This window comes from Trachemys scripta, chromosome 24, assembly GCF_013100865.1.
Source record: "Trachemys scripta elegans isolate TJP31775 chromosome 24, CAS_Tse_1.0, whole genome shotgun sequence".
NCBI classification, from domain to species: Eukaryota; Metazoa; Chordata; order Testudines; family Emydidae; genus Trachemys; species Trachemys scripta.
The window spans coordinates 8,807,445-8,819,087 of record NC_048321.1 but is presented as its reverse complement, the minus strand read 5'-3'; the positions used below and the strand labels follow the sequence as shown (position 1 = coordinate 8,819,087).

The 11,643-nt window shown below is 45.7% G+C and overlaps 1 protein-coding gene across 1 annotated transcript in view; it reads left to right on the top strand.

Annotated features, from left to right (window-relative positions):
• RNF115 (ring finger protein 115) overlaps nt 1–4,730 on the top strand; it is a 26,824-nt gene extending 22,094 nt beyond the window's left edge. Inside the window, exon 11 of the mRNA XM_034756954.1 lies at nt 3,288–4,730. Coding sequence (XP_034612845.1) covers nt 3,288–3,419 — 132 coding nt within the window. The 3' untranslated portion in view covers nt 3,420–4,730. The remainder of the gene's footprint in view (nt 1–3,287) is intronic.
• Nucleotides 4,731–11,643: the final 6,913 nt, after the last annotated feature.

The following is an 11,643-nucleotide window of genomic DNA, read 5'->3' as shown; positions in this document are numbered from 1 at the left end:
GTTCTCTCCATTTGGCAGGTGGAGAAACTGAGGCAGAAAGGTGCAGGGACTAAGCTCTGCTCACAAAGGAACTCAGGCCTAAGCCAGGCTTCCTTCTACGGCTCCTGGCATGCCTGAGGGGGCATCGGCAGAGAGGGGGGGAAGCTTGCAGAGCCGCACAGTGCCTGCCTAATGCACAGACTACCTCTGTCTCCACCACCTCTAATCCAACCCTAAGAAGATAACGTAGAAGGAAGCATGGCTTAGGCCTGAGTTCCTTTATGAGCAGAGCTTAGTCCCTGCACCTTTCTGCCTCAGTTTCTCCACCTGCCAAATGGAGAGAACTTACCTCATAGACTTTAAGGTCCGAAGGGACCGTCATGGTCATCTAATCTGACCTCCTGCACACGCAGGCCACAGAACCTCACCCCCACCCCCTCCTGTAATAGACCCCTAACCTCTGGCTGAGTCACTGAAGCCCTCCCACCATTTGCACTAATTTAAACCTGCAGGTGACCCGTGCCCCACGCTGCAGAGGAAGGCGAAACCCCCCCAGGATCTCTGCCAATCTGACCTGGGGGGAATTTCCTTCTCAACCCCAAATCTGGCGATCAGTTAGAGCCTGAGCATGTGGGCAAGACCCACCAGCCAGACACCTGGGAAAGAATTCTCTGTAGTAACTCAGAGCCCTCCCCATCTAGTGTCCTATCACCAGTTACTGAAGATGGTTGCTGCTAGCAGTCGTAGATTGGCTACATGCCATTGTATGCAGTCTCCTCATACCATCCCCTCCATAAACTTCTCAAGATCAGTCTTGAAGCCAGTTAGGTTTCCCCCTCACCCCCTGCTCCCCTTGGGAGGCTATTCCAGAACTTCATTCCTCTGATGGTCAGAAACCTTCGTCTAAGTTGAAGCCTAAACTTGTTGATGGCCATTTTTATATCCATTTGTTCTTGTGTCAACATTGGTGCTTAACTTAAATAACTGCTCTCCCTCCTTGGTATTTATCTCGCTGATGTATTTATAGAGAGCAATCGTATCTCCACTCAGCCTTCTTTTGGTCAGGCTAAACAAGCCAAGCTCTTGGAGTCTCCTCTCATAAGCCAGGTTTTCCATTCCTTGGATCATCCTAGTCGCCTTTCTCTGCACCTGCTTCACTTTGAATTCATCTTTCTTAAACATGGGAGACCAGAACTGAGCACACTATTCCAGATGAGGTCTCCTCATGGCCTTGTCTAATGGTACGAACACTTCTCTGTCTCTACTGGAAATACCTGGCCTGATACTTCCTAGGACTGCATTAGCCCTTTTCACAGCCGCATCACATTGCCGGCTCCTAGTCATCCTGTGATCAACCAATATACCCAGGTCTTTCTCCTCCTCTGTTGCTTCCAACTGATAAGTCCATTGCTTATAGCAAAACTTTTTCTTGTTAGTCCCTAAATGCAAAACCTTGCACTTTGCACTGTTAAATTTCATCCCATTTCTATTACTCCAGTTTACAAGGTCATCCAGATCATCTTGTAGGATATTCCAGCCCTCCTGCATCTTGCCTAGACCTCCCAACTTTGTGTCATCTGCACATTTTATTTTTGTGCCAAGGTCAGTAATAAAAATGTTAAGTAAGATTGGTCCCCAGACCAATCCCTGAGGAACGCCGCTAGTAGCCTTCCTCCAGCTTGACAGTTCACTTTTCAGTATGATCCGTTGTAGTCTCCCCTTTAACCAGTTCCTTATCCAGCTTTCAGTTCTCATTTTAATCCCCACACTGCAAGCTCAGAAACCTTTATTACGCTCAGTGGAGCACTTGAAGGTAAGTATTCCCACCATTTGGATTTAAATTGATTTGTGAATTCATCCCTTCTTTGTATCGTCAATGTATCTGTTTTAGTGACTGGGGGTCCCCTTACCGTAATATCAGAGCTCCTCACAGTCTTTAATATTTAGCCTGACAACACCCTGAGGCATTTGCCTAAAGTCACACACGGAGGCTGTGGCAGAACAGGGATCTGAAATGGAATCAATCGAAGAGAGCTTCAAATACTGCATTGGTAGCAAATGTGGTTCGTTGCGGCCCAGTTTTCCCATGAAATCTTTCCATTGTCGCTGTTGTCCACTCATCTTTCCTGTCGTCTTTCCTATGTAGCCAAGTTGTTAAAGCACCTGATTACAAGATAGTTACGTATAATCTGCTTTTAAAAAGCACTGAGTAACTTCTATTAAAAAACCTTTCTCTTTAGAAACGTATGGCTACTTTTCTACCATGTCATTCTCGTGCAGTGCAAAATAATGTGTCACCAATTAATTTCGGATCCATTCATCAGTCCCTTGTTATCCATTATCAAAATAGCAAACAAAGATGATGCTAGCTACTGGTTTTTGATGTTTTTATTTTGATAGTTTGGGGGTTAGGGTTTGGACAGCACTGACGGGGGGGTGGGGAAGGTCCTGGGCTGCCAAGGGGCTCGAGAGACCAGGGCACAAGGTGTTGGGGAGGCTGCAGTCTTCCTGGCCTGGCAGAGCAGAGATCCCCACCCAGGACTGTAAGGAGAAAGACGAACCCCCAGCCCTGGGGGAGGCCTGCTGCTCACCAGATCCTGCCCTGAGTCGGCTCCTGGCTGGTGAGTGAGCGAGCAGGGCTGTAGCAATGGAGCTGTGGGCTGGTGACGTTGGAGCCCTGAGGCCCAAGGTGCAGGGAAAGCTGCAGTCCTGGCAGGGCAGAGTACAGACCCACAGCGCTCCTCGCTGGTGAGTGCGGGGGGCAGATCCTTGACGGCACGGCTTCAGAGCGCTCCCTGCACTGCCACAGGAGCCATTTAGCAGTGGGGTCGCCTCTCGCCTGCAGCTGGGCACTCGTCATCCTGCTTGCAGGCCTGGCATGTCTGATCGGCTCTACCCTGCCAGTCCTGAGGCGGCTTGGGGAGACCGCTGCAGCTCTGCTGTCACGGACCCACTTGTTCACTCTTGTGACAGCCAGCGACAACGGATCCCTGCAGGCATGCTGACTTATCCATTGATTTTTTTTTTTCCCATCAACTTAAGTGTCAGTTGAAACTGACATTTATCAACAGTTATCCATTTAAAATCGAATCCTGCCAAGACTCTATGTAACGTTGCTGGGCACTGCTAAATCAGCTGCCGTGCGTTAACCCAGAGGTGGCTGCATTTTGATGGTAGGTGAAGGGAATTCCTCCAAGTAGTGCACATAAAACGCTTGTGGGGTGGAAAGTTGCTATATAAACGGTTGCTCACTGGTTACCAAGGTGCAGGGGATGGGCTTTCACTGTACGTTCCTGTTTCCATTTCAGCACGATACGTGTCCAGTCTGCAGGAAGAGCTTAAACGGCGAAGATTCCACTCGGCAAACACAGAACTCGGAGGCCTCAGCAAGTAACAGCTTTAGCAGCGAAAGCCAATTACACGATCGATGGACTTTCTGAAGCTTGAGGGCTTCCCGGGGGCTTTGGCCGTAGTATTCTTACTACAGTTGTAAATTGTATTATAATTAAAACCAACAAAAAAAGAGTAGCAGGAAATATAGGGGAGGGAACCCAACCCGTGATATTACTGCAACGAGTACTGTCCCTTTCCAAAACTTAAACTAGCATCTCCGAGCGAATCACATCTCCATCAGAATTGCCTCTTTAGTCCTGAATTCAGAGTCTTTGAGTGATTGATTTGATTTTTATACTTGTGAAACCTTAATTAACGTGGTTCTTTCAAAGTGTGTGAGGAAGGGAGCATTTCCATCTCTACAGGCTCACTGGCGTCCTGAGCGCTGTCATGCAGTGTTCAACGTTGAGATGGAATTCCCCCCGCCTCACCCTCAGTGTTCCTAGATAAAATGCCATGGAGAGGTATGGGGCCGGGGGGAATACTCCCACTTGGTAACATATTTGATCAGATGGGAGCAGCTGCTAAGGGATGCAAACGAGGATTTTGACACATCTCCCTCACCCCATTTTGCTCCCCTAAAACAGAGTCGGTGAAATTGACTCCATTAGTGTTTACCTCTTCTCTTGAATTCAAGTGAAATATACACAGTGTTCTAGGTTACTTATGGGGCTGGGAGTGAGAATTTATAAGATAAAAGGGGATGAAGAATCTCTTTGGATCAAAATGTCTTGCCCAAGGCTTTCTTGTGGGGGCTGATTTTGGGCCGGGAGATGCAGAGACATCCAGAATTCTGGGGAGCAGGCATGCACAGAACATTTTTGTCTCATGACCTGATTTTTCTAGTCTTTATCCATGTGCCGATGTTCCCGGGTTTGTCCAAAACGGGTTGTTTGGAATTATTATTTTTTTTTTTTTAAACCCATCTGGACAGTAATTCATGTAGGATCCTTAACTGACTTGTATCATATGGACCACTTTAAGGCATCCTTCAGGTAAACAGACTTAACTGTGCATAACTGTTTTAATGGCTGATTCTTCAGTGTTTAACATGAAATCTTAATTCTCCTAGACCGATAACATTAAGAGAATCTCTCTTTTTATTTTTCACTTCTGTAACATTTCATCCATGTTTAGCTCTTGTTTTTATCGTCCAAATCATGTTTGAGCGTAGAATGCCCACTAACCCACCTGTGGCAGTGTTAAATCAGTGGATCAGCCCGGAGGAAGGAGGAAAGGAGAGGGTAGGTCGCGTCTAAAATTGTTGCCACTTCATTGCTGTAACAGTGTACCAGGTACACTTGATTTAAACTAGTGTTTCGTTTGCTATAAAGTCAAATAAAGGCCTTTCTAAAGAAGATCAAATGTTGAGAGGATTGCTGGGGGGCTTCCAGGGGTGGATGAGGGATTTTGAAAAGTACCAAAAGACTAACCGGAGACAAAATTAGACAGGAGTGTTGCGACTTCTTTATTAAAGAACATAGGGTCTAGCTTAAAGGTGTTCTTTATGTTAAGGGCTTAATCCAGGACCGTTGGGAATCAGGGGAAAGACTCTGGGTTTTGGAAACTGATCTATATTCTGAATTGCAAAGTACCAGACTTAGGGTAAAATTATAAAAGCACCTAAATCTTGTTTTCCAAAGCGACCTGGGATCTCATGGATAAGGTTTTGCAGGGTCGCTAGTGGCTTTGGGTGGCCAACTTGAAGGCACCCTAAAGGCGCCTGATTTTTCAGAGAGTCGGTCCGTAGCACTTTCTGAAAATTGGGCCCCCTCGAGGCGTCGCGTGTGGCACTCCCCGCAATTGAGACACCTGGGATTACTAGTCACTTTTGAAAATCTGGACCTATCCTATTGAAAGTCAGCAGGACTTCAGCTCTGAGGCACCTAGGTCGCTGGTGAGAATGGCGCTCGGGCATTTGATACTTTGGTCTTGACTGTGTTGGTTAGAAAGCTGCGCCCTGGTCACGGCCCAGTGGAACAATCCTAGCAGACGCTGTTGTTAAGCCTGGCTCCGGAATACCATTGCAGAGTGCGCTGAGTCGAGATTTGAGGCACTGAAGCCGACGGTCACTCGTTGGAACAGCTCAGTCTAGCGCACTGCCCGTAATGTGCATTGAATTGTTCGGCGCCGTCCACGCGAGGGATCTCCCGCTGGGTGAGGATGGTTTATCTTCCTGGCTATAAACAGGGCTGATCTGAAGCATACTGAAGTCAATGGGAGCCTGCAGCAGGCCTCGAGATGGGGAACCGGGAGCTGCAAAGTCCCCTTTTAGAGCCTCTCCCGAGAAGCTGAAGCTGCAGCACTAGTGGGAGTTGTTAGCAGGATTGGAACACCCCTTCCCTGGCTAGCGAGGATTGTGTGCACACTCGAGAGCCGTGTTAGGCCCTTAAAGCGAAGAACTCCATAAGGGACAAGTGTGTGCGGACTGGGTCTCAGACACACAGCCCCTGTGCCGCTGCTGAGGGAAATGCGATTGGCACTGCTAGTGGTTCTTATTCTAGTGTGGTCGGGGCTTAAATTGGTGGGGGGAGAACGGCTGGGATACAGGAGGGTTTCTATGAGCGATTCATATGGCCTATGAGGGCCTTTAATGAATAAACGTCCGTTCTGGGAGATAGCAGAGGAGGCGAACATTTGGTATGTTATTATTTTAACTGTTTTATTGTGCTAACGCCTAGGGTCCAGCTAGATTGGGACCCAGTTGTTCTAGGCATTGTATAAACGTACCACCTGCCCTTTTTGCAATCTAAAAGTATATTGGTGGTGGGAGGAAGCATCAGGAAATTCATGCCGTGGAGTCTATTCTGTTCTATTCTCTGCGTTCTTAGACCGCCCTCATCGTCACTGTCGCATCCGAGTGCCTTCCAGTCATGCATTAAGGGATGTGACTAATATCTGCCACAGTAGGCTTGGTTTGGCTTTTGCAAAAGCATCTCTGAGTCTCCCGTTGCGTGGTGGGATCTAATCTCTCACTTGATGGTGCAGTATGCTAAAGCATAATCACCTGCAAATACATCTCACTGCCAACTACACACCCTCTAGACTTGATATTCAGGATCTCTGATTCCTGAAACCCTCAATCACTGAAAATTGTTGGGTATTCCGTTAAAATCAAGCTCTGATTTTAAAATAAGAAATGAATCCCCAGCCAGGCAGACTGATGTTGTTTCACCTCTTGCAACCTAACCAGATGGTATCGTAATATTTTCTCCAGTCTTTCTCATCTTCTATTACTGGCACTTCCAGACATTGTTTGCTCCTTCACAGTCCCCTAGAACTTAAACCCTATGTTTGCACAGCAGCTCTAATTCTGCACCTTGATCATGGTGGCTGTTCAGTTGGGCGGGGTGGATTTCCGATGCTCACGCGGCTTAATGTCAATATTGTGGCGTATTCTTTTAATGTGTGTATTCCTGGTTCAGTTCTGATTTCACGGACAAGTCACCCATGTTTTTTGCCCAATCAGCTGCCACGTGGACGTGTCACAAGTGATGCGCTAAGTGTTTTCAGTTAAGACTCGACTCCCCTTGACTGGGGATCTGACTGGCCAGACTTCGGAGGCCAGATTTTCAAAATGTTTGGCACCCAACGCACAAAGTCGTCCTACTGAACGCCTGGCCACTTATTTCGGTGCTTACATGGGAGGTGAGCTCTTCTGTATATCTGGCTTTTTAGTACTTGCAATTAATCTCTGTCAGTTGTCACAGGAGAAGTCTATAAGGGGCACCAGTGCTGCTCTTACGGTATGACTGTTCACTGTAGGGGTTGTGTGGGCAACAGCACCTGTTGGTTTTGACTGGGAGTATTTGCTGAAGGGGGGATAATTGCATCTCTGCTGCTGAGTGTTTGTCAAAGACAAGCAGGCACTTCAAAATGTTTTGCTTCCCATTTCACCTTGACTGCAGATCTACCTGTCAATGCTTCGTTATTTACAGAAATCTGCTTGGATTGTTCCACCCACTTCTGTGTCTTCAGTGGTTTTTTTAAGTGCTGCAGCGTGCCTGCATCCTCACATAGGTGTCATGAAAGGTCGAAGGGTTTAAATGATCTGTGTTGAGCGAGCGAGCTGAGTAGAATTGGTCCATCTTGTGGCAACGAAAGGCCAAATTGTATCCTTAGATACAGGGATGAAAAGCAGGGCTAACTCTACTGACTTCGGTTGAATGATTAGCTTTGCCCTGCTGTAACTGAGAGCAGAATGGCGCTCTGGCTCACCTAATTCCATAGCAGTATTACTAGTGTGAATCGTTTGTGTCATCCTGACCATGTATTTCTCCATTCCTCCCCCTGCTCGTTGGTGAATTTCACAGGCCTCCGGAAGCAGCTGTTCAAGAAGGAGACAGACGTTTGTTTGCTTGAAGCATTGCCATTGAATAATTTAAAAGGGAAAGGAGAGAGCCCGACTGAGCTTATCCACAAGCTATTTAGATAATGGCGGGTCTAACACACTGAATGCAAAGGAAATTTGGTGAAAGGGGGCACGTGGACTGCGTGGTATATGTGTGTTGGAAGGGGTGGGATAATGGACGGATGATTAATTGATCCATCCTACAGCTAATTCGGAGGGTAAAGTTATTGGAGGTAGGGGCAGAGAATGAGCCTATGTTTGGTCTGTAATTAATGACTCCCTGGTGGGGAAGCGGGCTATATCGTGAGACCTTTTTATGACCAAGGTCATGTCCACACTAGGGGGCCGTAGCACCATCATAGCTATGCCACTATAGCCTCCATAGTATAGACACAACCTCAAGCCACGGCAGGGGTTTTTCCGTCAGCGTAGGAGTGCCACCTCCCTGAGCAGTGGTCCATGGAAATATTCTTCCGTCCGCCTACCTGCATCTACACGTAAAACCTAGATCAGTTGACCGAAGTTTTAAGTGGAGACCAGGCCCAAGATCTAAATCCCACTGCAAAAGAAACACAGTCTTCATTAAATGTTGCACCACAGTTGTAATACAGAAATCAAACGTGACTAGTAATGTGGGGTGCCTCGCCTCACCTTAGCCGCCTTAAAAAGAGCCCTAATTTTCAGAAAGTGCAGACCCCCCTCCCCATCTCCCTGAAAATCAGGGCTCCTTTCAGGCATCTCAAATTGAGAACCCAGAAATAGAAGTGCCCTCAAATCGCTACTCACTTAAGAAAATCTTGGCTGTCAATTTTTTAAGGCTAGAAGGGACCAGTATAATAATCTAGACCAGTGATGCATAGACTGAGGCTTGGGAGCCTCTGTGGCACATGATATTAAAATACCGTGTGATTGGTTAATAATTAAATGCAAGTTATTAACCAATCAGGATACTTTTCCTATGTTATTAACCAATTGTAGCTGATAAAATAATACTTGGTCAGTCATTTTGCTTTGAGAATCGTATATAAAAATAATAAAACATACTCAAATGAAACAATGAATTCACACTACTGTGGCTCTGTTGGGTACTGTTGATGGCCAATTTGGCTCCTGGACCAATGAGGTCTGAGTATCACTGATCTAGACTGACAAGTTTCAGAGTAACAGCCGTGTTAGTCTGTATCCGCAAAAAGAAGAACAGGAGTACTTGTGGCACCTTAGAGACTAACAAATTTATTAGAGCATAAGCTTTCGTGGACTACAGCCCACTTCTTCGGATGCATATAGAATGGAACATATAATGAGGAGATATATATATAAACTTCAAAAGTTTTTTTCTCTTAATTAATTGGCCTCTCAGAGTTGGTAAGACAACTCCCACCTGTTTATGCTCTCTGTATGTGTATATATATCTCCTCATTATATGTTCCATTCTATATGCATCCGAAGAAGTGGGCTGTAGTCCACGAAAGCTTATGCTCTAATAAATTTGTTAGTCTCTAAGGTGCCACAAGTACTCCTGTTCTTCTTTTTGATCTAGACTGACCTCCCGAATAACAAAAATGCTAAACGATTTAGAAAAGCTAGCCTAGGAGGAAAGACTAAAAAAAATCTGCAAAAAGAACAGTGGGCTGTAGTCCACGAAATCTCATGCTCAAATAAATGTGTTAGTCTCTAAGGTGCCACAAGTCCTCCTGTTCTTTTTGCGGATACAGACTAACACGGCTGTTACTCTTAAAAAAAAAAAAAATCTGGGCATGTTTAGTCTTGAGAAAAGACTGAGGGGGGATCTGATACGTCTTCAAATATGTTCAGGGCTGTTATAAAGAGAATGGGGAATCTGGTGTTCTCCATCTCCGTTGAAGGTAGAACAAGAAGTAATGGGCTTAATTTGCAGCAAAGGAGATTTAGGGTAGAATTAGGGAAAACTTTCTAACTCTTAAGTGTAGTTAAGGCTTCCGAGAGAACTGGAATCCCTTCACTGGAGGTTTTTAAGAACAGGTTGGACATACACCTGTCAGGGATGGTCTAGGTTTACCTGATACTGCCTCAGTGTAGGGGGCTGGACTTGATGACCTCTCGAGGTCCCTTCTAGCCTGACGTTTCTTTGATTCTATAACACAGGCTGTAGAATTTCACTCTTTCCTTCACTGAGCCCGGTAACTTGTAGTTGAACTAGAGCATCTGTGTATCCATACTGGATCTCTCAGACTGACTCCAAGTGATGGAGAAGCCACCATGTCGCTTGAGAAACTGTTCCAATAGTCAATTACTCTCACTCTTAACAATGTGCATCTTATTCCCTGTTTGAATTTTGTTGACTTCAGCTTTCAATTTGGAACGGATATATGGAGCCATCAGACTGCTGCTTTGGAGTGTATTCTTCACTTGTGTTTTACCTGAAACCGTGGTATAAATTGATGGCAAAGCCTGGTGTCGCCAACTTCAGAAGCCTCTGTGAAAGAGGAAACCCTGGTCTGGTAACTTTGGGTTTATATGGTACCCAAAGAGGTAGGGAAAGAATCTTGAGAAATGCCACCAATTAGGGGGTTTGCCTTGTCTTTATTTAATTATTTAAATGTGTAGTCATTGAGATCAGTTAGTTGTGTAACCATGTTTACACTCCACAGAAGAGCTTGTTCATTCTTACCGACTTCCCCATATCAAATCATGGGAATGACAAAGAGCGGTGGGAAACCAGAGTAGGAGGCGGCGTTTGAAATGCACTTTGGAGCCAACTTGGCCTGGTTCTGTTGTTGTCTGTGCATTTGTAATAAACAGCCATCTTACGTGATCACCTTGTCTAGACTTTGTGTTACCATGGCTGCTTTTTGTGGGGGTGCACGGTCAAAAAAACCACAAGATTGACTTAAAAATCCATAGAAACCAACTGTCCAAGAGTGTTTGGGTTCTTTGTGTTTTGGCAGCCTTTGGGGTTTCCATTCTTAAGCATTCTTCTGCACCTTTATTTTTTTTATTTCCATTTATTTATTTATTTTTATTTTTTAAGGACAGCTGAAATTCTCGTGTCATCACATGACTCCAGGAGCTGGAGCTTTAAGAAACAAAACATTAAATATCACGAGAATTGCAGTTGAATCCAGGGGCGTTGGCAGCACCTCATTAAGAGGGTTGTTTGCCCTCCAGAGAATGAGGGGAGAATATTATCCCACCGAACAAACAGTTTGCCATTAGTAGGGAAGTTGTGGCTTGTGCATTTGCCCACTTCTTTATTGATGTAGACGGTCGTGCTGAATTTGACTCCTGCTGCTATTTCAGGGAGACAGAAGTCCCAGGGTGTAGTCTTAGCTGTGCCACTGACTTGTATGATTTTGAGCAAGTCACTTCCCCTCTCTGTGCCCATCTCACCAACTGTAAAATTGGAGGGAATGATGCTGACCTCCTTTGTAAAGTGCTTTGACATCTATGGATGAGACGTGTAACCACAAGAGGAAAGTATATTTTCTACTTGAAAAATCACTTGTTGCTCATTCCAAGAACCTCCGAAGAGGGCTATGACTAGACTGCAGATAAAAAGACTCTGGGCCTGCTTCTCCTTTGCACTGAGGCCCTTTTATACCACTCTGGCAGTGTCAAGGGGCCTTAACGTGGAATTAATTCCATTAGTAACTCACTGGTATTAGAGTCAATGGTTAAACATTGGATTACTCTGTGCAGTTGACTGCCCAAAATGTCAGTTTCTCTCTTCTCCTTGGGCAGTCTGTTTCCCCTGGTGTGGGAGGGTCTCTTTTCCCTGCCCTTTAGCTGCATGGAAATAGGAAAATTAATGCTCCAATCCTGCAGTGGGGCCGCGATGCAGGGATTTGCCATTGCAGGTTTGGAACCTGTGGCTGTGAGACCACAAAATTGGCAAGGGGATGCAGAGCTGGTTACGGGGCCTGAAACTAATACTTTTTATT